Source organism: Vulpes lagopus, chromosome 5 (assembly GCF_018345385.1).
Source record: "Vulpes lagopus strain Blue_001 chromosome 5, ASM1834538v1, whole genome shotgun sequence".
Classification (NCBI taxonomy): Eukaryota; Metazoa; Chordata; class Mammalia; order Carnivora; family Canidae; genus Vulpes; species Vulpes lagopus.
This window is the reverse complement of record NC_054828.1, coordinates 62,925,075-62,952,436: the sequence shown is the minus strand read 5'-3', so window position 1 is coordinate 62,952,436 and position 27,362 is coordinate 62,925,075. Positions and strand designations below refer to the sequence as shown.

Genomic DNA, 27,362 nt, shown 5'->3' with positions numbered 1-27,362 from the left:
CACGCTTGTGCTCTCTCAGTCGCTCTCTCTGTCTCTCTCTCAAATAAATAAATAAAATCTTTTAAAAAAAAAATAAAGGAAAAAACAAAGCGAGAGAAAGAAAAAGCCCTGCAGAGGGCGGGAGGCTTGGGAGGAGCTGAGGGCGGGGGCGGGGTCTGGGCGGGGTCTGGGCGGGGCCTGCGCGGTGGCGGGGCCTGCGCGGGGCGGGGTCTGGGCAGGAGCAGGGCCCGCGTGGGGGCGGGGCGGGGGCGGGCCCTGCACGGGGGCGGGGTCTGGGCGGGAGCGGGGCCTGCGCGGGGCGGGGCCTGGGGCTAGGGGCGGGGCCTTCGCGGGGCGGGACCTGGGGTTGGGGGCGGGGCCTGCGGGGGCGGGGCCTGCGCGGGGGCGGGGCCTGCGCGGGGGCGGGGCCTGCGCGGGGGCGGGGCCTGCGCGGGGGCGGGGCCTGCGGGGGCGGGGCCTGCGGGGGCGGGGCCTGCGCGGGGGCGGGCCGATTCTGCCGCCTCCCTTCCCCGCGGCCCGGGCCTGCACCTGCCCCGGAGCCCGCAGGGCCGCGGCGGAGCGCCGGCGTCTTCCCCGGCCCGGCCCGGAGTGGCGGTGGCCGACGGAGAGCCGCAGTGGGATGCGGCTGACGCGGAAGCGGCTCTGCTCGTTTCTCATCGCCCTGTACTGCCTCTTCTCCCTGTACGCCGCCTTCCACGTCTTCCTGGGGCGCCGCCGCCGGGCGCCGGCCGCGTCTACGCGGGGCCTCAGGAAGGGGGCGGCCCCCGCGCGGGACAGGCGCGGCCGAGGTAGGACGCCGGGCGGCCGCGGGCCCCAGGGGCGGGTCGGGGGGGCCCCGGGGCCCCGAGGGCTCGTACCTCCTGCGGCTGAGGGCGGCGGGCCCGGCCGGGCCCGGGAGCGTGTGCGGCGGTGTCGGCCCCCCGTCCCCGGAGCTCGGCCCCCTCCCCGGACCTCGCTCCCACCCCCCGGACCTCGCCCCCCTCCCCGAAGCTCGTCCCCCCCCCTCCCGGGAGCTCCCCCGCCCTCCCCGGACCTCGCCCGCCCTCCCGGGAGCTCACCCTCCCTCCCCGGACCCAGGACGTGACCCCGGGGTCTCGGGATCGAGTCCCGCGTCAGGCTCCCTGCATGGAGCCTGCTTCTCCCTCGGCCTGTGTCCCTGCCTCTCTCTGTGTGTCTCTCAGGAATAAATACACAAAATCTTAAAAAAAGAAAAGAAAAGAAAAGAAAAGAAAAGAAAAGAAAAGAAAAGAAAAGAAAGAAAAAAAAAGAAAGAAAAAAGAAAGAAAGAAAGAAAGAAAAGAAAGAAGAAAAGAAAAGAAAAGAAGAAAAAGAAAGAATCAGACTCCTCCCTCTTTTCAGAGTTTTGCACAATAAATACTATCTGAAATAGTGTCAGAATCAGACTCCGACTCCTCTCGCCCTCATTTCGGACTTTTGCACAATGGTACCTAAAACGTTCTGCAGTCAAGTGTTCAGAGATACAGTCAATGTAAAATTGAAACTTATCCAGTGATTTTTAGAAGGTTTCGTCTGGGAGAGAGAATTTTGTGTCTCCTGTTAACATTCTAAGATCGTTCAGAATAAAGACTTAATAAAGATTAAATTCTGATTTCCTTTAATTTTACGTGTTTGACCAGTCCAAATGCAGTTGCTTTGCCTCTAGGAAAACTGAAATTATCACCCTCGTATCTAATTTAAATGGCATGAATTCATCTACAACTGCAGGTCCACCTTACTGATAAACACTGTTACTCTTTTTAAAACACAGAACAATCTACTTTGGGAAGTGAAGAATGGAATCCTTGGGAAGGAGATGAAAAAAATGAGCAACAACACAGGTTTAAAACTAGTCTTCAAATATTAAATAAATCCACGAAAGGGAAAACAGACTTCCATGTACAAATCTGGGGCAAAGCTGCCATTGGTAAGTTAATGTATAGAACTAAGGCATGTAAAAAGAATTCCTCAAAGGTACTTTATTAACATTAAATTCAATTCATTTTAATACATTTAGTTTATTTCATTGTTAAGCATTGTGATATATTTTTTGCTTAATATTTCATTTCTCCTTTCAGTTAGACAATATCTATGTAAATACACAAACACGAATATTCTATTGTTGGTCTTTTGCAGAGTACAGCTTTATTTGTAGATACAAAGTAGAATGTAAGCATCCTTATATAGAAATGGCTGTGTCAACTGAATTTTCATTATGTATGTATTAATTGGACACTTGATACACAAGTAAGTATAAGAGGTGGCCCCTGACTTGCCAAAAAAATTTGGGAAACATTGAACTGAACAAAGTTAAACAAGGTTCTTTATTGCAGGCCATTCTCAGAGCCTTTAACATGCCAATGTTCATTATAAATGTGTAAAAAAGAGATACAATATATAGTCGATTAAACTTGAATACCCACAAAAGCATTTTTGCTCCGAGTACCATGAGATTCTTGTGTTCCAAGTTATATACTATGCTCAGAGAATGGGACCCTCAATGAGGGCTACAAGAGTCAGACAGAATTTAATGAATTAAAAGGGGCTTTGTTGGGCCTTTATTTTTTTTTAAAGATTATTTATTTATTTATTTATTTGTGATAGAGAGAGAGAGAGAGAGAGAGGCAGAGACACAGGCAGAGGAAGAAGCAGGCTTCATGCCGGGAGCCTGACGTGGGACTCGATCCCCGGACTCCAGGATTGCGCCCTGGGCCAAAGGCAGGCGCTAAACCGCTGAGCCACCCAGGGATCCCCTTTGTTGGGCCTTTAAACATGAGTTGGATTTATCCACAGTGAGGGATATGGATAGAAAGGACCAGATGAGAAGAAAGTAATCAGAGAATGATGCTTTGCCCTTAGTGTTTCATAAAGTCCTTCATACTAGCATGCAAATATACATCCTTGAAGAATTTGGCTGACCTCCAAATTTCCAGTACCTAGACTGAGGCTCCAGCCATCAAGTTCTGGCAACTTTCTTCTTTATAAGATGTCTGATATTCATCTCATCCTTTAAATTCTCACTTCCCCATTCTAGTTTTTCATTAAATCTACATCTTAACAAGTTTTCATGTCTCCAGACTTTTCTTTTTGCAATTCAGTAAGCACAAAATGACTAGATGAGTTTTATCAAACACTGCTTTTCCTCAATCTATTTCCCAGGCATATAGGATTCCAATTCTATTCTTATTCAAAAAGGAAGAAGAAGGTGGGGGGGTGCCTGGGTGACTCAGTTATGTGTCAAAATCTGTCTGATTTTGTTCAGGTCATGATCTCAGGGTCCTGAGATTGAGCACCATGTCCAGTCTGTGCTCAGTGCAGAGTTGGCTTAGGATTCTCTTTCTCCCTCTCCTTCTGCCCCTCTCCCCCACTTCAGGTCATGATCCTGCAGGGAGTCTGCTTCTCCCCCTATCCCTCCCCATTGCTTGTGTTTCTCTCTCTCTCTCTCTTTCTTTCTCTCTTTCTTTCTCTCTCTCATTCTTACTCTCAAATCAATAATTAAAGTCTTTAAATTAAAAAAGGGAAGGAAAAAAAAAAGGGAAGGAAAAAAAATAAAAATAAAAAAGGGAAGGGGGATCCCTGGGTGGCGCAGTGGTTTGGCGCCTGCCTTTGGCCCAGGGCGCGATCCTGGAGACCCGGGATCGAATCCCACATCGGGCTCCCGGTGCATGGAGCCTGCTTCTCCCTCTGCCTGGGTCTCTGCCTCTCTCTCTCTCTCTCTCTCTCTCTCTCTCTATCATAAATTAAAAAAATAAAAATAAATTTTTTTAAAAAAGTGAAGGAAAATGAAGTCATTGATCCAAGCAATTCTAAATTCTAACCAGGCAAATTGTTAGGTTTCAAGTCCTGGGAATAAGCTGTAGCTCAAAATTTGCTTCTGGTCTTGCAGCTCTATGTTTGCAGTAATCCTTCCTTTGTCATAAATGGTAGCATGTGCTTGCAGCTCAGTAGTTTTATCAGCCGGTATCCTGCTGATAGGATTTTGGGAATCCAATACCCTTCTTTCATTTCAACATCTCTCTATCCCATTTAGTCTAAGCCAGCAGTGTTTCTACTGATACAACCTTTTCAAGAGCCTTGTGGGTCTCCTATGTATGATACGTGGATTCACTCCATTAGACAAGAGCCCCTCCAGGTCTTTCCTAGATAATCTTGCCTCTGTTTCTGGCTTCTTGCTGAGATGGCTGAGGAGACCCATAAACCATAAATTACACACCTACTGTCCTCAAAGAACCCTCTATGTGACTGAATATTTTAACCTTTTTATCCTTTTAAGGCACTAGCAAAAAGATACTCAGCTACATCCATCACCTTCTTTCAGGAACATGCTTTCCTGACAGTGAATCTTCTCTAATTTTCCACCCTTTTGCAATTGAACAGACCAAGAATTTCCCAAATCACCAAGTCGTGGCTCCTTCTTGTTTAACAGTGCCTCCCTCAATCACTCTTTCTTCTTATATTTACTATAATCATCAAGAAGAAACCAAGCCATAGCTTCAACACTATTTGGAAATCTCTTCACCTAAATATCCAAGCTTATCATTTACAGGTTCCACTTTCCATATAACTTCTGGACACAGTTCAGCTAAGCTTTCTGGTGCTATTATAACCAGAATCCCCTTCTCTCCAGTTTCTAATAACATATTCCTCATTTCCTTCTGAGTCTTCACCAGCAGCACTTTGAACATTCATATTAATCCTGACAGTCTACTTAGATGTTTATAAAAACAATATAGGCTTTATTTCTATTGTGCTTTTTTCTTCTGAGTTCTCACTAGCTAAGTCACTAACACCCATACTTCTATCTATAACCCGGCCAAGGCAATCTAATCTAGGATTTTTAAATCATGCTCCTCAAAGTTCTTCCAGCCTCTTCCCATTACCCAATTCCAAAGCCACTTCCAGATTTTTAAGCAAAGTTCTTCCAGCTTCTTCCCATTACCCAATTCCAAAGCCACTTCCAGATTTTTAAGCATTTGTTAAAGCAGTATCTCATTTCCAGGCTCCAGAATGAATAGTCTCCTATAGCTGCCATATCTAGTTACCAAAAATTTGAGTGAATTAAAACAACGCAAATTTATTATCTTTTTTTTTTGAATCAAGATGTAATTGACATATGACATTATATTAGTTTCAGGTATACAACGTAGGGGTTTGAGATATTATATTTTATGAAGTGATCAACATGATAATTCTAGTTAGTATCTATCATCGCACACACTTACACTTTTTTTTCATGTGATGAGAACTTTCAAGATCTATCCTCTTGGGCAGCCTGGGTGGCTCAGCAGTGCCTGAAGGCAGTTTAGTGCCTGCCTTCGACCCAGGGCCTGATCCTGGAGACCCGGGATCGAGCCCCATGTCAGTCTCCCTGCATGGAGTCTGCTTCTCCCTCTGCCTGTGTCTCTCTGCCTCTTTCTTTCTCTCTCTCTCTCTGTCTCTTGTGAATGAATAAATAAAATCTTTAATAAAAAAAAAATCTATCCTCTTAGCAATTGTCATATATAAAATAGTATTATTTACTATAGTCACCATAAACTTACAATCTTAAATTTCTGAAGGTAGAAATTTCAAATGTGTCCACATGGCTGTATTCTTTTTGGAGGCTTTAAGAGGAGGATCCGTTGCCTTGACTTTTGCAGCTTCTTGAGGCTACCCACATTCCTTGACTCACAGCCCAGCATCATTCTGACTTCTGCTTCCATCCTCATGCCTCCTTCCCTTACCCTGACACTCCTTTCTCCCTCTTGGTGAGGACGCTTATGATTATATAGGGCCCATCCAGATAATCTAGGATAACCTCCCCACCTCAGCATCCTTAATCACATACAGAAAATTTCTTTTGCTATGTAAGATAATGTATTCGTAGATTCTAGAGATTACATCTTTGGGCATCTTGGGTGGACAGGGAAACATTATTGGGCCACCACATGTGGAAAGCTTTATCTGATTGGCCAGGTGTCTAAACACAGTTATTTTGTATCCTTTAGTACCAGGGCATAATGAGAATGGAACAAAGCATATCTGTCAATGTAAGTAAAGCAGGGCCCCCAGATTACTTCATTCTGCTTTCCTCTACTCTCAGAGATTTCATTCAGGTGAATTCACAGGAAAATATCAAGGGCTGCCCTGAGGAGGAAGATGCAATGGCATTTGTCTGCAGAGGGCATCATGCAATGAGGCATGTGTGTTCACATCAGGAGGAGTTACTATCTCCTTGATATATTGACTGTGTACATATATATGTGAGCTCCTCTGGCTGTGTTTGGCACAAAGTCATGAATTCCCCTAGGTTGCTATAATACAGAAACCATTCTAATCATATAGTAACTTACATTATAACAGATTTCAGGTTAAAGTAGATAGTAAAAGTCCAGGGATAATTAGGGGTTTCTCAAACTTAGAGTAAGAGAAGTTATTGTCTTTAATATAACCCACATTTTGCCACATTTCACACTGAAAACCTCTGAATTCTCTCTTACATTAATTGCCATATTGATACTTTCGAGCTATTTCTTGGCAGAACTGCCTGCCAAGGGACAGAAAAGGAATACAGTCTCCTTTCCTGATCAAATTATATACATGGGCAGAACATCTCATCTCACACATGAGAATAAACCAGACAGTAAATGGGTTTTTTTGTTTGTTTGTTTTTCTTTACCAGGTTTGTATCTCTGGGAGCATATTTTCGAAGGTTCACTTGATCCCACTGATGTGACTGCTCAGTGGAGAGAAGGAAATTCAGTTGTAGGAAGAACACATTACAGGTATTAATTGTGCAACATTAACATTTGCTGTGTTTCTATATAATGTTATAATGTTATAATTTACATAATGTTTTATGTAAATACTAGAAGAAAAATAAGAGGAAAACACATTTAGAGACAGCATTTCTACTTCAATTTGTGAAGAATAGAAAATAGAAAAGTAAATAATAGTAAAATAGTAAATAGTAAAATAGTAAAAATAGTAAAATAGAAAAGTAAATCTCACGAAAATAGATTTTCTCATGAAAATAGTAAAATAGTAAATAGTAAAATAGTAAAAATAGTAAAAATAGAAAAGTAAATCTCATGAAACTCTATTGTAGTTAAAGTTCACTGGAACATTTTACAAAATACTTCCTTTTTTAAATTTTGTCTGTTTCATTTTTATCAAAACATTTATGATTATATGGGAAAGTTCATGCTCCAAATTTTGTAACATTTGGTTGTTGATAAACATTTAATATTCCACATTTTGAAGGAATAATATATAAACTTAAAAGTACTTTCATTTTTGTCTTCTAGTCACGTTCACCTGTTTTATAATACTCAAGTGGTATCAAAGCTATTCTTATGAGTTGTGAAAATTTTATAAAAATATATATGAGTTCTTTCATGATTTGATGGTATAGATTACAACTTTATTGCAATTACTCAGGAATCTGTTTTTAGATTCAGTGAAACCAATGTATCATTAAGGCTTTTTGAGTTTTTATCTTTATAAAACTTTAATCGATGATCTCTTATTTCTAAAGCTATTTAAATAGGTAGAAAGCTGTGTGGTTAATCTCAATTTCATCTGAATTTTCTCTGCTCCTTTAATTCTTTGTTTGCTTTATACACACTTACAAAGCAATTTCATTTCATGTATCTTTTCAAAGTAATCATTCTTGAGAAGTAAACAGATTTTTATAGTTTTTAAAGATTTTATTTATTTTTAAAGATTTTATTCATTTATTTTTAAGTAACCTCTATACCCATTATGACCCCAAGATCAAGAGTCACACACTCCTCCAGATGAGCCAGCCAAGTGCCCGAAAATGGGTGAATTTTATGAAATGTAATTTAAAACATGATCTTTAGAAAGAAGTTCAACTTTTTCTTTTTTTCCCCAACTTTTTCATAAGTAGCATATGCTGATTCCTCCTAAGAAATTAAAAATGAAGGTGCCTATGAAATTGAACTGTAAATCAATATACAGTAGATACACATAGAGATAGACAAAGTTCTTTCAAGAGAAAGAATGAGTCCCAGGTTCACTTGTTACCTAATTGAACATAATATAAAGAATGTATCAATAAGGTTTTTGTGAAGGTAAATGAAAGAGAGATAATATTCAGTACTGGAGATAGAGAGAAAGGAGAATGGAAGGTAGGGAGATGTTGCAGTACCTATTCAAGTAATAGTAAAAATAATAAAACTAATAACAACAGCAAGACTTCTGTAGTGATTACTATGTGCCAGATACAATTCTAAGCCTATACATCTGTTAATTCGTTTAATCTTCAAAATAATCCTGTGAGGGGTGCCTGGCTGGCTCAGTCAGGAGAGCATGTGACTTTTGATCCGGGGGTTGTAAGTTTGAGCCCCATGTTGGGTGTAGAGATTACTTAAAAATAAAAAAGTTTTTAAAAATAATCCTGTGAATTAGAAACTATTATTTGCCATATTTGAAATTTAGGGAAATCAAGGCAGAGAGAGGTTAAGAAATTTGCCCAAGTTTAGACACCTTATAAGAGGTACAGCTGGAATTTGAATTCAGATACTTTGGCTGCAGTATGTGCTCTTAACTGCTCTACTGCTCAGAGGTGACAGCACTTCATCAGGCCGGCTCAAAAGTTCAGTCTGCTACCCAGGTGTTCATGGATTCACATCCTGAGCACAGACTACATATGTTACTGATTCATGGTAAACACAGAGTCATTTCTTCCCTTTTGAAACGTAGATTTGAAGTACTACATATAGTTAAATCCCATATCCTGTTTCCATATTTAATTAAACAACCCTCATATAATTGGGTATTACTTGCAGTCTGTCTATATGGAAAGAATGTGCTGGTCAAGTCAATATAAGCATGTGGATTGACCATTCTGAGTTATTTATTGGTGTTCTGGATTACATGCTTTGGACCTATATGTTGATATGAGCTCTTTGTAAACATAAAGTTTTATTGTAACAAAATGGGTTCATACTTTTTTACACCAAGTACCCTGATAGTACTTAGAAACTCTTCCCAGTATCTTCAAGGTGACCCATACCTTCTAATTCAGTTTTGGTAAATAAGGATGAACATGGGGCACCTGGGTGGCTCAGTCAGTTGAGCATCTGCCTTTGGCTCAGGTCATGATCCTGCAGGGAGTCTGCTTCTCTCTCTATCTCTCCCCATTGCTTGTGTTCTCTCTATCTCTCACTCTCTCTCTCAAATATATGAATGGGAACTTTAAAAGGAAAAGAAGGAGGGACAAAAAATAAGGATGAATGTGTTGAAATATTTAGGTTAGTAGCCTGTGTCAACTAAAAAAGTTGCAAGCCCATAAGAATTTATTAATTTTGGAAAAATAAATTATATATACTACTTGCATGAATCTAAAACTTTAATAAGCTGTTTTAAAAAAATCTGTCATGAAAAAAAAAATCTGTCATGAAAAAAAAAAATCTGTCATGAGAGTGAACTTCTTGAATACAAAGTTCTCTTAATTTTTGGAAAAAACACTATTGCTATATGATCATAATATGAAGTCTCAGTAAAAATTTCAGAAGGAAAGGTAAACTTCTCTTCTCTATGAATTTTTACGAATTTTTCTGACAAAAATCTTAGACTTGTCCCCATAATGCATATTTTCATTTCAAATACCAGAATATGAGATTTATTTTATTTTTTTAAGACTTTATTTATTGGGATCCCTGGGTGGCGCAGCGGTTTGGTGCCTGCCTTTGGCCCAGGGTGCGATCCTGGAGACCCGATATCGAATCCCACATCGGGCTCCCGGTGCATGGAGCCTGCATCTCCCTCTTCCTGTGTCTCTACCTCTCTCTCTCTCTCTCTCTCTCTCTCTGTGACTATCATAAATAAATAAAAATTTTAAAAAAAATTCTTTTTTAAATTAAAAAAAAAAAGACTTTATTTATTTATTCATGAGAGACACAGAGAGAGAGGCCGAGACATAGGCAGAGGGAGAAGCAGGCTCCCTGCAGGGATCCCGACATGGGACTCGATCCGGGGACTATAGGATCATGCCCTAGGCTAAAGGCAGGCGCTAAACCGCTGAGCCACCCAGGGATCCCCAGAATATGATATTTATATAGATAATACTCATTTACTTTCAAACACCCAAATCCAATTATCTTAAGCTTAGGAATATGTATAAACTCTTGAATGGGATTAGAAAAATAGAAGCCAGGAGATAGGGATGCCAGGGTGGCTCAGTGGTTGAGTGTCTGCCTTTGGGTCAGGTCGTGATCCTGGGGGTCCTGAGATCGAGTCCCGCATCAGACTCTCCGTAGGGAGCCTGCTTCTCCCTCTGCCTATGTCTCTGCCTCTCTCTCTGCATCTCTTATGAATAAATAAATACAATCTTTAAAAAAAAAAAAAAAGCCTGGAGATGAAAGGAAAAGTAATCATTACTAATGATTTAAAAACCTGGGGTTTTTCTGGGATACCTGGCTGTCTCAGTCAGTGGAACATGCAGCTGTTGATATTGGAGTTGTGGTTCAAGCCCCGTGTTGGGTGTAGAGATTACTTAAAAATAAAATCTTTAGGGGTACTTGGTTGGCTCAGTCAGTAGAGCATGTGTGTGATTCTTGATCTCAGGATTGGGACTACCTGTAAGTCAAATTCTGGACCATAGATCAGTGCAGGATTCAGATAAAAATTTTTACTGGTAAACAAAAACAATGTAGTTAATTTTTCATAAAGCCCATTTTCCCACTCCAGCCATGATAGCACAAGAGTGGGAATATTCCTTCATTAGCATTGAATTAGAGGGATGCCTGGGTGGCTCAGTGGTTAAGCCTCTGCCTTTGACCCAGGGTGTGATCCTGGAGTCCCAGGATCGAGTCCCGTGTCGGGCTCCCGGCATGGAGCCTGCTCCTCCCTCTGCCTGTGTCTCTGCCTCTCTCTCTCTCTGTGTCTCTTATGAATAAACGAATCTTTAAAAAAACAAAATTTAAAAATATTTTTAAAATCTTCAAACAAACAAAATTTAAAAAAACAACAATATTGAATTAGAAAAGTATGGAATCCTGACCGTAATGCCAACCACAAAAGTGGGATAAATTTCAGTAGCTGTTCAAATGTAAAGGCTGTTCATAAGTTTGGTATACCTATTTTGTAAAACCAAATTTTTAAAAACTGCTAATTAACCAAAATTGATATAGAATCTAGTGGCTAAGATCTCCCTCTGCCTGTGTCTCTGCCTCTCTCTCTCTCTCTCTCTCTCTGTGTCTCTCATGAGTAAAGAAATAAAATCTTTAAAAAAAAAAAAAAAAAGAATCTAGTGGCTAAGAGCCACGTGGACAGTTTGCTTGTACACGTATTCTTTTTTTTTTTTTTTTAAGTAATGTGTGCACCCAACATGGGGCTTAAAATTACAGCCAGTAGATCAAGCATTGCATGCTCCATCAGCTGAGCCAGCCAGGAACCCCATCTTGTGCACTTATTCCTAATCAAGGTATTTGCCAGACTCGTAGCTGGCAAATTAGTAATCTTATCTATATAACTCACTTAATATAACAACGGTGTATATGTAGTGTTTGTTCAGTAGTACTTGTTGAATTTAGAAAAAAAATGAAATAATAATTATATTGGATTCTAAAAAATATATTCTGCTCACACTCAGCTTAAAACTCAAAATCTGAATGATTTCTCTGGACTTTATATATATTGAAAGTACTTCCTAGGAAGAAATATTTAACTGAACCAAGGAGAAAAGAAAAAATATTGAAAATTAGAAGTTTTGACTATTAATGTATGCTAAGAAACCTAGAAGAGTAAATCACTGTTTTAAAATTCTATATATGAGCTCTTTAAATATGTTTATTCTTCAGTTAATGAAATTTTATGATTGATGCTTGACTAATACCCTTAGGAAACTAAAATATATCTTTCATCATGCATAAATATACTGTAATATCTCATACATAAGACCTTCTTTATATAATGTATAGCTAGAAAGTTATGGCTAAATTGAATTTTTGTAACTTGATTCATACTTTAAATGCAGTGAGAGAACTTAAATAAATTGGTAGGGCAAATAACTCCCTGAGAGAGAATTACTGCTTGTTCATTCAGCGTTTCCTGAAGCCCATGCTAGTTGTTCATTCTAGGCTCTTGGGATTTCAAAGTGGATAAAATACTTTTCTCTGACCTCAGGGAGTTCACAGACTAGTGGTTGAAACAAACACATAAATAATTTTCATACTCCGTATAAAGCGTAATGATAAGTATGTGAGTAGTCTATCATGTTAGTTGGCAGGGAAATGGAGAAGGCCACTAACCCGATCTGAGCAGAGTTGTAGAGTTGGGGGTATGAGGCCTATCAAGAAAGGTGATGATGGCTGAGCTGAGCCCTTCAAAAATTAGTAGGAGTCAGCAAAGTGGTGAGAGGAGATTATATTCCCACAAAGGCGACATCAGAAACTAAAAACTGATAAAGAGCTGTCTTGTGCGTGGAATTGCAAACCATTCAGAATCCCTAGGGCATGAGACAGGGTAGGTAGCTGAGATTGGGAGTGTAGGGCAAGGACCATATCATGGTGGACCTTACGTGTGCCACATTAAGACTCTTGGACTTCATTCTTGGGCAGTGAAAAGCAATTGACAATGATTAGGCAAGATAGTGGCATTGCCATATATGTTTTTGGGGTAGATTTCTCCAGTAGCCACGTGGAAAAATGATTTGGATGCAGGCAGACCAGCTAGGAGACTATAAGTATCCAAAAGATAAATAACTAAGTGATGAAGTAAGGAAATGGTGGTGGAGTTAGAGCCAGAGACAAGTTCGAGAAATATTTTTGGGCCAAACTTGCAGAACTTAGATTATTGGATACAAGGATGAGAGCAAGAAACGAATCTGACAACTCCCCAGTTTCTAGCTTGTGCAGCAGGATAGCTTGTGTGAGATCAGAATAACAAATACAGGGATGGGAGCTGGTTTGTCCACCCTTCTCTACCCAGCAGCACCTGCCTGACCCCCTCTTTCTCGGCAGGCAACCTTGCCCCTTATTTTCTCAAGAAAAAGGAGTGTATCCGCAATTATCTCCCTTAACTAGCTCCCCTAACGTTTACCTACATGATCTCTGTCTCACCTAACCTTAGCTCTCAGTGAGATTGCCCTGGCTCAGGGTTAATTCCCTCCACCTGTGCTTCCCCTCTGCCTCTTCCAACACCTTCCTTCCTCAATTACTTCCTTGCTCTCCTTCATTTTTAATCTTTTACTCACTATTGCTTTCCCACCTTCTCATCCAGACCTTCAAGAGTATCTGCATTCACTGTCCCCAGTTCCTTCTCATTTATTCTCAACACATGGCAGTTCAACTAACAGTACACACAAAACTATTTGAATACACACACACTACAATACACACATAACTATTTGAATCCTACGGGATTTTTCTTTTACCTCCAAAATTTCTTTACCCAGATCTGTGCTTCCCAGACTGTGTACTGAGGTACCCTGGGGCACACAAATATTTTCTTAAGACTTTATTTCTAAGTAATGTCTACATCCACCATGGGGTTTGAATTCACAACCTCAAGAATCACATGCTCCACCGACTGAACCAGCTGAGTGCCCAAGCACCACAAAATTTTTTAAATCTTTGCAGGAAACACTGTATTACTTCACATTTGTCAGATACCATGCAAACCACCAGCTCGAGGTAGTTCACAGTTCCAACACTAGATCACCCTACATTTATTTCAGTGATGCCACATCTTTGTGGAGCTGGGTTTTCCATGGTTGCTGTACTGAAATTCAGGTACTGTGCAAAGATCAACGTGGGACAGGCAGTGATAGTGGCAGTATCCTTTCTGACTCCAGGGTTTGAGAAGTTGTGTAGTGCTCAACAGGTGCACACATCCATCTCATTATTATCTGTGGTTAGTTGAGAATGAATTAGGAATTTTTTTCATTCGGTATGTGAATATTATTTTTTAAGTGACTTCTAAGCAGTTAAGACGTAAATACTTATTTAGTTGTTTGGGCTTAACAATTTAAAATTACTGAACCATTAACTCATTTCTTTGGCTTAAGAGACCTTGAAAAAAATCACTAAAACACTGAAGGTGCTGGGAACAAAGAAAGTTTAGGAACCTCGAATTTCCATCTCCTCATCTCTGACCCTGTGGCTTACACATGACCTCGAGGTCCAGAAAGCCAATTAATGCACAAGGGCCAGTGTTCCTGCTGCTGGAATGCAAGAGCACTCCACAGACAGCAGTGGAGATTCCAAGATGAGTCAGATGAGCCCTAAATGAATCATACTTCATTTTGTTCACTTATGTGAGTCAATAAAATTAGAAGTATTCCTTTCACGTGAAAGTGAGACTTGAGTATAGCTTATGATATTATTTTACGACTAAAGTCACGTGTTAAAACACCTATTGTAAACTCCCAAATTAATGGCATGTGAACAGAAGTTTTGCCATGTCCAACAAAGTTAATACCATAAAAAATTATCTTTTGCTTTCTTCCTGTGCAAATATAGCAAATTTCTAGTCATTAGAGGTCTTTGTGATAAAAAGGCCCAAAACATTCTAAATTTTTTAAATTCTTCTAAGATATAGTTTAAATCTTCTGACTAAATTATAAAATGTCTTCTTCCATTTTAACCTGTTTCTGATTGGTTAAGATTCTAAATGTATTTAAAATACCTAGTACCCAGGTGCACCTGGCTGGCTTAAAAGAGCATGCAACTCTTGATTTGGGGGTCATGAGTTCAAGTACCAGATTAGGTGTAAAGATTACTTAAAATAAATAAATAAACTCCTGGTAGGGCTGCCACCCATGGGGCCACAGCCTTCTTGCCCGCCCACTCCATGCACACATGGCAAAAATGTCCAGCCCTACTGAGACTGAGCAGTGCATCGAGTCTCTGATTGTTGTTTTCCAGAAGTTTGCTGAAAAGGAGAGTAACAACTGCATGCTCTCCAAGGCAGAGTTCCTAACCTTCTTGAATACAGAACTGGCTGCCTTTACAAAGAACTAGAAGGACTTTGGTGTCCTTGACCACATGATGAAAAAGCTAGACCTCAACTCTGACGGGCAACTAGATTTCCAAGCATTTCTTAATCTTCTTGGTGGCATGGCCATGACTTGCCATGACTCCTTTTTAAGGACTACCCATTTCCAGGAGTAAATCTAAGGAGCTTCTTGGGCCTGGCCTCCAGATCACCCCCCTTCCTGCAAAGCAGCCTCCCAATCATCATTTCCTCCTCACATCCTACATGGGCCCTGGCCCAGAGTGTCCACTGCCCTTTGCATCCAGTCCTGCTGGTACTTAATAAAGGAATAGTGTTGTGTAAAACACAATTAATAAACAAAGTTTTTAAAAATTCAGTTCTCAGATTTTCCAAGTTCATTTGTTTTTAAAATTACATCTTTCTTTTTTTTTATAGGTTTGTAATAAAAAGAATAAGTGGCTGTTACAATAACTTGGAAAATTCAGAAGATGTTTCCATCACTCATAAATCCACTATGTCCATAATTCCAAAAACAGGATTAGACCACATTTCATCATGTCTACTTCCAGTCTTTTTTCAATGTATAGTATTATGTAATTAAAAATGTAGTACAGATACAATATTGTTTTGTTGCTTTCTCACAGATTAATAACATGTACTGAGCTCCATGGCCAAAATTGTATTCAGTGCTTTACAATCATTACCACCTTTTTATCCTCACAATCCACTGTTTTTCTCCAACTAAACTAGTTTTCCTGCCCATGTGTAATCTCATTCTCCTTATATACCCTTAAATCACAAGCTTATCTGCCTCTCTGCAGTTCATATTACTTATATTTCCTGGAATACCTTTCAACTTTTACCTTCCTCTACTCATGTCCCTTTCATTTAACCTACTTTAGCAATTTTATTCTGTATCGCTTAGTATAGCATTTAATATATATTTTCATGTTAGTGTTTACTAAACTGTAAAACACTGTACAGGTGTTTATTATCTATTATACACCTATATAAAGCAATAAATAGATATATCAATTGAAAGATGCTTTACACCTCAAAGCCATACCCTATAAATAATGCTTTAACACAATTATATCAAGGATGAACAATGATAGATAAAAATATATGTCTCAGGACAAAAAGACTCATGGTATTGTCTTTTATCAGGATTATAAATTATCCTGATAAAAATGTTCTTATCTAGTTAGAAGTTAAAATGGAATATTATTAGATAACTGTCAATATTATCTGATCTAGTAAAATGTTTTATGTTTTTAAAAAGTAACACAAGCTTCAGTGTGGCACTCTTTAAAATAGTTTGAGCATATAAGATATATGCACTTAAATGTAAATAACTAAGTTTGAGCCTGTCTCTACAATTGCCTCTCTAGTGTCTACTAGCTTTATGTAAGTCATGTAACCTCTCTCAAAATTTCCTTTTCTTCCTTCATAAAGTTGACCTAGGGTGGGAAAGGAGGGCTGGAAGATTTCTTGTACTCTAGAAATTATGCCTGCCTATAAATCTAAAGGTGCTATAAATCTAAATCTAATTTCACCTTTAGATGTATATGGTAGTTCATATACTACCAATAATAAATACTTTAAACCTCTCCTATCATCACGATCCCTAAAGTATTCTCTAGCCCCTCAGATTCTGCAGATTCTCTTAAATTGCTAAAAAAAACATTAAATCATTGGCCACCTCCAATGCCAGGTCCCGTCCCAGGCAAATACAAAACACAGTTCTCATCCCGGTAGGTTACTCTCGTTGTACAATAAGGTCATAGAATCCACACAGTACCCATACACACAAACAAAATATATACTTAGGTTTGGGGTTTTTAATAATATCTACTAACTCTAGTATATTTGTTAAGCATAGTGTCATGGAAACAACCTCTGAAGTAGACATGTCCCGATTCACAACTCAGCGATGCCTCACTAGGTTATGCAACTTCAGCCTGATTTCCCAAATGCAGGGTGAGGACTAACGTGCTCTGCCAAGCTGTTGGAAGATAAATGACAACCTATGCAGAATGCCTATCTGTCATGTTTTTTCTCCTACAATAATAAGCAATAAAAGCAGAATTTCAACATCTTTTAACTAAAGACTCTGGGTTATGGGGCACCTGGCTGGCTCAGGCAGGAGAGCATGCAATTCTTGATCTCAGGGCTCTGAGTTCGAGCTCCACATTGTAGAGATACTTAAAATATTGTAAAAAAATAAAATTAAATTAAAAAAACCCCAGACAGTTATAAAGAAATGGTTGAGCAGGTTGTAGAGAATTCAGGACCATTATGGCTAATTTTAACATAGTTTAAAATTTTTTTATATTTAATATGTATTAATTTAAAATAATTCAGTGGCATTGGTTGTTCTAAGCACACAGAATATAAAAATGTGAGTTATGAAACATGTCTCTTCCTCTTACGACTTTTTTCCAATACAGTAAGGAACAGAGAAAAATATATTCTCATTTACCCATCACGCAGAACAAATTCTAGCTCTCTGTCATATTTGCTTCAGATACTTAACTTTCCCCTTAAAAGAATTAAATATTCCCTGTAAAAAGGAAGCTTTCTTTGTACTATTCCCCAGTTCCTTTTCCCTTCTTCCTGGTAACCTCCACGGATGTGTAGAATGCCATCCTCCAGTTTCTCAATTCATCACTTACACTTCATTCAGATAGAGCGCATAACAGTCACTCACACCATAAAAGAGATGAGAACTACTGATTTAAATACCTTTCCAGGAGGAACTATACAAATAGAGTTTCACACTCAACTGTGAATAGTTTACTAGCTTAAATTCTAGCCACCACTTATTCTGAATGTGGTTAAAAGTAACAACAAAGCTACCACATTTCTGATTGCCATGTGCAATTGACCTTCCTACCACCAAAGCTTCCCATTAACCCACAGCCATGATGTATCCTACAAACTTGTTCAAAAAAACTTGTGTTATAGAAATATATCTCTAGAAAGAATACAGATTAAATCTCATTGTAGATTTTATATAAAATGATTAAAAACTTCTGATCTCAATTACCTTTGTTCTGTTTCTGTTTATCTCTTGTTCTTGTTTTGTTGTTTTGTTTTTAACAGCTTCATCACTGGCCCAGCTGTAGTCCCAGGGTACTTTCCCATCGATGTGAATAATGTGGTACTCGTTCTAAACGGAAGAGAAAAAGCTAAGATCTTTTATGCCACCCAGTGGTTACTTTATGTACAAAATTTAGTGCAAACCCAAAAACTCCATCATATTGCTGTCGTGTTGCTTGGAAACGAACATTGTAATAATGAATGGATAAACCAGTTCCTCAAAAGAAATGGAGGCTTTGTGGAGGTGCTTTTCATAATATATGATAGCCCCTGGATTAATGACGTAGATATCTTTCAGTGGCCGTTAGGAGTGGCAACGTAAGTACAAAATATTATTACGTATTTCTAGACCTAAGACCTGAATTTCTGAATCAGGAAGATTGTACTTTAAATTTGTAAAAAATGTAGTTCTGGGATCATCTGGGAAGCCCGGTACAGTCTTTTCCATGGAAAAAAATATGATTTGGCCTCATGCTTCAGTAGTAATAATGATGTTTTTAAAGTACTTTAGTTTGGGGGGAGGGGTTGCTTTTTGTTTTTGTTTTTGTTTTTTGGGAGAAAGAGAGAGAGTGAGTGGGGAAGAGGGGCAGAGGGAAATGAGAGAGAGAATCTTAAGCAGGCTTCCTGCCCAGCACAGACCCCAACTTGGAGCTGGATCTCCCAACCCTGAGATCATGATCTGAGCCAAAATCAAGAGTTGGACACTGAACTGACTGAGCCACCCAGGCACCCCTAGCATATTTTAGCTTTTGATAAGGAAAGAAGATTAAGTTAAAAATTCCAAGGCATAGGATGAATGTTCAGGTTTATCAGGAGTGCCCTAAAGAGATGTTTAATAGAAAATGGCAGACAGATCTTAAAGCAACTACAGAGTCTATATAATTTACAGTAAAAACAAACAAAAATCTTACTGGTAAAGCATGTTAAATCAGGAGCATAGCATACCTTTGGATTTGAGAGGATCATAATACGCTCAGATCCGCCACTGAGACTGATTGAACTTGCACAGATCTCTTCTATAATAGTAGGAGTTAATTAAGTATTAACTAAGGCTTCTATATATGTCTATAAAGTCTTTCTATAAAATGGAAAGCTCATTTTTTATCTCTCTGTTAATAGAGAGTTTTTAATTAAGTTGACTTTAAGGTAAGTTAAACTTAGAGCCAGCACTAGTACATAAACTTCCCAAGGCCATAAACTTCCCAAGGACGTTTTGTCTCTTGTTCTCTGTGTCGACAGAGTCTAAAACCAAGCCTGCACAGAGTAGACAATGAAAACTTGTCAAATGGATGAATTACAAAAAATCTCGCTAACATGCTTTTTGAATCAGATATTCATTATTCATTCTCATCACTTGTTACCAGATGTGGGCTTAAATTGCTGCTTAATTGGCTACACAGCATCACCACAGAAGCATATTAACAGACATATTTCCTGGCCTACCCTGTGGTATTCCAACTTAGTAGGTTTGTGGTAGCATCAGACAAAAAGGTTTATATTAAGTATAGCCAGATATAAGACCCTTTGAAAATTCTCTGCCTTGAGTAGAGCTCATTGTAAAATGCTTTCACAATTTCATTTTACAATTTCATTGTAAATTACTCTTTCACAGTAACACTATATAGTCTCTTCATACAATTTCCATACATTGAATGGAAATTCTTTGTAATTCTGTGTTTGTTGGACTAGACCAATATTTTTTTTTTTTAATAAATCAGTGGTTTTCAACCTGAAGCTGTTTTGTCCTCCAGGAGACATTTGACGGTGTCTGGATTTTTGATTGTTACAAGTGGAAGGTGGAGGCGACAGTGCCACCTGGTAGGTAGAGGCTGGCCAAGGATGCTGCTAAATATCCTACAAGGTAGAAAACAGGCTCCACAACAAAAAATGAACTGGCCCAAGATGGCAGTAATGCCAAGGTTGAAAAAACCGGTTATAGAATATTACATAAAGCTTCTCCCTTATGGGAAGCTTGTATGTCAGGCACCCAGTTTGGTGTCTGATTGTTTCCAGATGCCCATAAGAATAGGTCAGTTGCGACAGGCCTCTCCTGTTGGTATGCAAGGGTTTTTTTTTTTTATGTTTTATTATTTTTTTAAAGCTAGTTTTTGGGCAGCCTGGGTGGCTCAGCAGTTTAGCGCCACCTTCAGCCCAGGGCATGATCCTGGAGACCCAGAATCGAGTCCCACATCGGGCTCCCTGCATGGAGCCTGCTTCTCCCTCAGCCTGTGTCTCTGCCTCTCTCTCTCTCTGTCTCGAATGAATGAATGAATTAATTAATTAATTAAATATAAAGAAAGAAAATTGGAGCTCTTTCCTATAGCAATGTGTATTCTATAATCTTTCCATAACCTGGCTAAAACATTCATTAAATTGTGATCTTTATAAATGTGGATTATTTATACTTTGAAGATCTTGAAGTCAACCTTCCTTGACTACAAGTGTATGGAAGTTGAGGTGTATAAAAAAACAAAGTGTTTCAGGCATTTAGTCTCTACAGCAATTTTGTAAAAGATGTCAATTTAAGGTTTGTTTTTTTTTTTTTTCAGTCAGTAGATTCAGGGACTTTTCCAAAGTAAGCATGGAAAATTACAGTTTGGGGTTTAAAAAATCATACTTGAGATCTCTTCTCTCTGTATCATCATGCTACCTATGATGTTAGGTTATATGATAATCTGCCAATCTTGTTGTCATACATTGTTAACTCATATGTACTTATTTTTGTAGATACAGGAATTTTCCTGTGGTGGAGGCGAGTTGGTCAATGCTGCATAATGAAAGGCCCTACTTATGTAATTTCTTAGGAACAGTTTATGAAAATTCATCCAGACAAGCACTAATGAACATTTTGAAACAAGATGGGAATGATAAGCTCTGTTGGGTTTCAGTAAGAGAACAGTAAGTTCTTATGTTTACTTGATTCACCTGTTTTGTTCTCCAGTCTGAGAGTTGCTTTTTGTAGCAGCACAGGTTTCTAAAAAGACATTGTTAACTTCATTAGTACCAGTCTTTTTCCAGAAGATACTTCTATAAATTCAGTAATTAAGGCTGTGTAGAAACTGGATTGTATGCATTTAAAGTGGGGAGAATCTCCTATAGCTATGGTCCACCCTGAAGAGGAATGCTAGGAACCGTCCAATGCAAATGTCAGTTGTTCAAGATGCCTCAGTCAGTTGGCAATAAGGTCTTCAGTTCACCCCTGAGATGTTCAGCAGACCGGTTTTTCAGAGTTCCAAGAATGGCATGAATTAGTCCTCACACCTTCAGGAAACTGACACAACCCTGAGGACAGGAGAACAGGACACAGTATTCTTTGAATCCCCAGATCTAACATAGGCCCTTGCACAAAACAGGCCTAGGATAAATGGGGAGCGGATGGATGGATGGATGGATGGATTTAATAGGGTCAACGTTCCTCCATCTTTTGCATGGTTATCATGAAATAGGTATTCATGGAGTAAAGGAAGAAATTTTGAAATTATGCCTTTTGATTTTAAATAAACAAATGCGTTTTCATGTGTAGAGTCATCAGAGAAGAAATGCCCTTCCAGATCTACAAATATATTCATTGTAGCAGATACTCTCTTTTTGAAAGTATAACTCCCAACTCTAACAACCGAGTTAGTGTTACCATGCTATAGCCATTCAGTAAACATCTATTTTTCAGGCAACTGCTATATGCCAGAAACTATCTTAGCCATGAAGAATACAGCAGTGAACAAATCAGGCAAAAGTCCACGCCTTCTTAGAACTTAAATGTTTGTTGGAGGAGACAAACCAGGAAAATATATCGTTGAAAAGAAGATGATAGATGCCATGGAAAAACAGTTCAGCAGGGGAGAGATGTAGAGAGGACTAGGGACCAGGAGTGGAGTATCTGCTGTTGTAGAATGGCCACAGAAAGCTCGAGTATAAAAAGTCCAGGCCTGAAGAAGGTGCAGGCCTGAGCCCTGTGTCTATTTAGGAGGAGAGTAGTCTGGGCAGAGGGAAAGCAAATATAAAACGCCACCAGGGACAGTGTCCCAGGAAAGGAATGAATGAAGCCAGTGCAAAATATCAAAGTTGATCACAGGAATAGACTTATTCTTGTAATTCCTCTAACAACATTGAGCCATGAGGTGGAGTAGGTGTCCTCCTTGCTTCTCATTGCTGCTTCCAGACCATTCTCCCTTTTCCCTCCCTAAAACCTCCCATTGTGAGTATCATGTCAGCAAACAAAACTGTTCATTGCTCTTCTTCTTTGAAGTCATTTACTGACCCTGGGGTTTACCTCCTTAATTCTGCGGAGAGTTTAGTTCTGGCACATTCTCACTCTCTCCCATGTTACTCCAACCTAATTCTTGGTGATTCCGAATCTACATAGATGGTCCTTCCATCACCTCTGTCTTACAGTTCCTTTACCCCCAGTCTTCCGTCTGGTTCTCCACCTGGCCTCGGCCATTCAGTGTCACGCTCATTTCATCATTTCATAGACCTTATCATACACGCCTCATCTTCTCTGTGGTCTCAAGTTCCAGCATCTCTCTCTGTAACCACGATTTTTCTATCATTCCAGCTTACTCCCTGTATCTATCTGACTACAACAGTTCAGCTGGGATTTATAATTCATTGTTCCTACCACCTTTTCACTGTCCTTTACTCACCTCATCTTTACTTCCTTCTTTTCCCCACTTAAATGTCCTGGTCAACTATGACCGATATACATCCAGCTCCCTAGTTCCCTAGTGTAGCAAACCCTAACTCTGGCTAAATCTAGCTCTCTTACCTGCTCCGTACCTGCACCATGCAGCCAAACACACACACAGAGAGAATTGTGCCAATAGACCTGGCTTTAAATACATGACCTCACGGCACCTGGTGGCTCAGTCAGTTAAGCATTTGCCTTCTGCTCAGGTCATGGTGTTGGGGTCCTGGGATCAAGCCCCACATAAGGCTCCCTGCTCAGTGGGGAGTCTGCTTCTCCCTCTCCCCCCACTCATTCTCTCTTTCTCTCTCTCTTTCTCTCTCTCTCTTTTTCTCTCTCTCTCATAAATAGATAAATAAAATCTCTTTAAAAAATACATGACCTTGGGCAGCCCTGGTGGCGCAGCAGGTGGCGCTTGCAGCCCAGGTGTGATCCTGGGGACCCAGAATCAAGTCCTGCGGGCTCCCTGCGTGGAGCCTGCTTCTCCCTCTGCATGTGTCTCTGTATCTCTTTCTCTCTCTCTCTGAATGAATGAATGAATGAATGATAAATAAATAAATAAATAAATAAATAAATAAATAAATAAATAAATTCTTAAAAAAAAAAATACATGGCCTTGATTCTCAAGTGCCCAGAGTGTCAGCAATCATGTTTCCGTTGTCCATGTACTCCCCCACTCTCCTACAAGACTGTTTTATACCTTCTTCTCTCTTCATTACATTTTGACCCTATTGCCCATTTCACAGAGAAATTAGGAACAGTCAGGAGAGAATGTCTGGCCTCTTACCTGCTGCCCTTGGCCCTGTACAGTCTATTCTCAACATGGGGGCCAGATTAATTCTGATAAAATTAGAATTAGAGGCTATGTCAGTCATGCCTCAGATCACAAGCCCCCATGATGGGATGCTCTGACTTCATCTCCTCTACCTCTCCCCTCGGTTACTCTGCTTCAGACCCTCTGGCCTTGCTGTTCCTTGAACTTGCCAGGCACACACTGTCTCATGGCTTTTGTGTTTTTTTTTAAAGATTTTATTTATTCACAAGAGACACACAGAGAGAGAGGTAGAGACCCAGGCAGAGGGAGAAGCAGGCTCCATGCAGGGAGCCCGATATGGGACTCAATCCCGGGACTCCAGGATCATGCCCTGGGCTGAAAACAGGCTCTAAACCACTGAGCCACCCAGGGATCCCCTCTCATGGCTTTTATACCTGTGCTGCCCTCGGTTGTCCCCTTAAATGTCTGTGTGGTTTGCTGCCTCACCTCTAGCTCTGTGCTCAGACGCCCCTGCAATGAGACGTTCCCAGGTAACCTATTTAAAACTGCAATACTGCTGGCTAAGAAACTCCCTCCTCACTACTCTGCTTTATTTTTCTTAATAGTACTTAACACCTAATAATATACTGACCTGACTTGATTATTATCCATCTCTATCACCAGAACTAGAATATAAGCTTGATAAGAGCCAGATCTTGGAGGGTGGGGTAGAGAAAGAAGAACCAGCACTCAGAAAATACTGGCTGGGGGTCCCTGGCTGACTCAGTTGATAGAGTGTGAAACTTTTTTTTTTTAAGATTTATGTATTTATTCATGAGAAGAGACTCAGAGAGAGAGGCAGAGACACAGGCAGAGGAAGGAGCAGGATTCCCACAGAGAGTCCAGTGCAGAACTCAGTCCCAGGACCCCAGGATCACAACCTGAGCCACCCAGGTGCCCCAAGAGTGAGACTCTTGATCTCAGGGTTGTGAGTTCAAGCCCCACACTGGGTGTAGAGATTACTTAAGATTTAAAAAAATATTGGCTGGATTCACATTCATTCAGAAATTTTATGATGACTATTAGATTTAAACGTGTCACTGTATACTCTTCAAATTCTTAAATATTTTCAAGAAATCTATTTGGGCAGGATTTTATTTATCTCTCTTGCCTGTCATCTCTGTAATGTGTTTGCCATTCCCCGTAGCTGGCATTTTCTTTCATAAAAGACATGCTTAATAAAGTGAAAACTAAGTTGTTTTCCTGATTTTTTTAGGTGGCAGCCTCAGGAAACAAATGAAAGCCTTAAGAATTATCAAGATGCTTTGCTCCAGAGTGATCTCACATTGTGCCCAGTAGGAGTAAACACAGAATGTTATAGAATATATGAGGCTTGCTCCTACGGCTCTGTTCCCGTTGTAGAAGATATAATGACAGCTGGCAACTGTGGAAATACATCTGTTTACCGTAACGCTCCTCTGCAGTTACTCAAGTCCATGGATGCTCCCTTTATCTTTATTAAGAACTGGAATGAACTTCCAGCTGTTTTAGAAAAAGAGAAAACTCTAATTTTACAAGAAAAGATTCAAAGAAGAAAAATGTTACTTGACTGGTATCAACATTTCAAAACAGAGCTAAAAATGCGATTTACTAATATTTTAGAAAGTTCATTTTTAATGAATAATAAAGGGTAACTGTTAATTATCTTCTTGAGCTAAGATCTGATTTTTTAAATCATTTCTAATACTCTGTGTGTGTGTGTGTGTGTGTGTGTGTGTGTGTGTAAATGTTCTTTGAGGTACTCTTGTAGATCCTAGATTACGTATATAATGTTGACTAAGTAAGTGCTCCCTTATTGGGCCACTCCTTCAAATGAAGTTAAAATGTTACTCAAACTCACTTTTACAAAGTCAGATGGTTTAACGTTTATCAATTCTTCTCATCCATTCAGATTCACTCTAGGGAGGCAGCATTGTGTGGTGGAAAGACAGCTTTGGAGTCAGAACCTGGGTTAAAACCTTGCCTCTGCATCTACTGTCTGGGACTTTGAGGAAGCCAAAGTGAAGTATCCTGAGTCTTGGTTCCTTTCAATGTAAAATGAAGATAACGGTACCTCCTAGGTTAAGTTTTAAATATGAAATGAAATAACATTTAAAGCATCCAATATATGTAGTAATTATACAAGTTAATAATAGAATTCAATTTAAATATTTTAAGACATGCTCATTTACATAATCTGAGAATAATCATATACTGTGTCAAGAATGTATATGGATAAATCTTACAGAATTAGACCTTTAGATCACTCAAGTTTCGTTGAATTATACTGGAGTCGGTGCCTGTATGTACGATCTGGTCGTAATTAGTATATAACGGCCCTAGGTATTCATCAAGTCTAAATTTCCCTACTTTCTTAGACATGGAATTCCCATAAAGGTGTCCACGCCATCAGGTCTGGCAGCATGGATATAAAGGACCTCATTTTTGCATCCCAGTGGAGCATCCTGGTGCCCACCACAACCCTATCCAGTTCTTAGGAAACTGCTCCACCTGCAACCCCTGCTAAAAGCACTGCACACAGGCACCTGAGTGGCTCAGTTGGTTAAGTGTCTGCCTTCAGCTCAGGTCATGATCCCAGAGGCCTGGGATCGAGCCCCATATTGGGCTCCCTGCTGAGCAGGGAGTCTACTTCTCCCTCTCCTTCTGTCTACTGCTCCCCCTGCTTGTTCTGTCTGTCTCTCTCTCTCTCTCTCTCTCTCTTTCAAATAAATAAATAAAATCTTTTTTATCCTCTTGTTCCATACTTCAGGTGATAGCTAAGGGTGCATTATTCAAGGGCACTCTGTTGATAGGCTTCCTGATAATCCTGGAGATTAGTACCACAAAGTAATAATAACAGCAATGATAATAGCAGCAATAACTAAAGCAAATAGCTAGTTCAAGGACTTATTGAACTAGGAAACACTGAGAGCCTGAGAGTCAATAGCAGGAGCAGAAACCACCAAAAGACTGTGTTGGAATGGGAGCTATAAGCTAGTATCGGAGCAGCAAAGAAATGTTCGGGACAAGTTCAAAGAGAGAGAAATCCAACCCCAGAGCATTGTGGTTCTTGATGGGTTTCCAGCTCCCTCTCCCATGAATTTTGAGATTGCTTTTTTACTTCATCATTGTGTATCCTCAGAATTACCTCCTTTCTTCAGCCTTCACCTCTCCTTGTCCCTGGTCACTTGAGCTGACTTCCAAACCAAAACAGCCTACCCAAAACAATGACCATCTGTTTCATCTTTCCATCTGTTTCTCATTTGCCTCTCTCTTGAACAGGAGTAGATGACAGAGCCAAGGTTATAACACCATTCTCCTTTGACTAGGTTAAAGAAGTCTTTGTACTCTGTTCTACCAACAAGATGGTACCATCTTTCTCTACGTGGCACTTAGTGCTGCCCATAATCCTTGCAAAGAATGCTTTCTGCATTGATATATTTGTTGCCAGCAAAGCCTTTGGAATGTCAAGACCATGGGGCAACAGACAAATGAATCATATCAAAAGAAATTTTCCAGGGGCACCTAAGTGGCTCAATTGGTTCAGCATCTGACTCTTCGTTTTGGCTCAGGTCAGGGTCTCAGGGTCATGGGATCAAGCCCCACATCAGGCTCTGCATTTAGCATGGAGTCTACTGGAGATTCTCCCCATCTCCTTCTCCCTCCCCCTCTGCTCCTCCCCTCTGTTCTCTCTCTCTCTCTCTCTCTCTCTCTCTCTCTCTCTCAAATAAATAAATAAAATCTTAAAAAAAAAATTCCAGTGTCTTCCAACATCCTTCCTTTACTATATGGCATTTGTAGGTTACCTTTTAAGAGGTAACTCCAAGCTATCAGTTGCCTCTA

The 27,362-nt window shown here is 39.9% G+C and overlaps 1 protein-coding gene and 1 pseudogene across 1 annotated transcript; both read left to right on the top strand.

The window, feature by feature from the left end:
- The first annotated feature begins 457 nt into the window (after positions 1–457).
- Positions 458–25,688, top strand: RXYLT1 (ribitol xylosyltransferase 1). Its single transcript, XM_041757520.1, has 7 exons — positions 458–788; positions 1,769–1,924; positions 6,659–6,761; positions 18,046–18,360; positions 20,770–20,940; positions 24,757–25,170; positions 25,432–25,688. Exons 1-7 carry the CDS (start codon positions 620–622, stop codon positions 25,493–25,495), a joined length of 1,392 nt encoding a protein of 463 aa, XP_041613454.1. The 5' UTR covers positions 458–619; the 3' UTR covers positions 25,496–25,688.
- On the top strand, positions 14,800–15,363 carry LOC121492181 (annotated as a pseudogene).
- Positions 25,689–27,362: the final 1,674 nt, after the last annotated feature.

Excerpts from the sequence above, each read along its gene's own strand:
- RXYLT1 (XM_041757520.1), top strand. The coding sequence starts at position 620 with ATGCGGCTGACGCGGAAGCGGCTCTGCTCGTTTCTCATCGCCCTGTAC. Across the intron at positions 6,762-18,045 it reads GTAGGAAGAACACATTACAG|CTTCATCACTGGCCCAGCTG; the intron begins GTATTAATTGTG and ends TGTTTTTAACAG. Across the intron at positions 25,171-25,431 it reads TTTTTAATGAATAATAAAGG|ATTCACTCTAGGGAGGCAGC; the intron begins GTAACTGTTAAT and ends TCATCCATTCAG.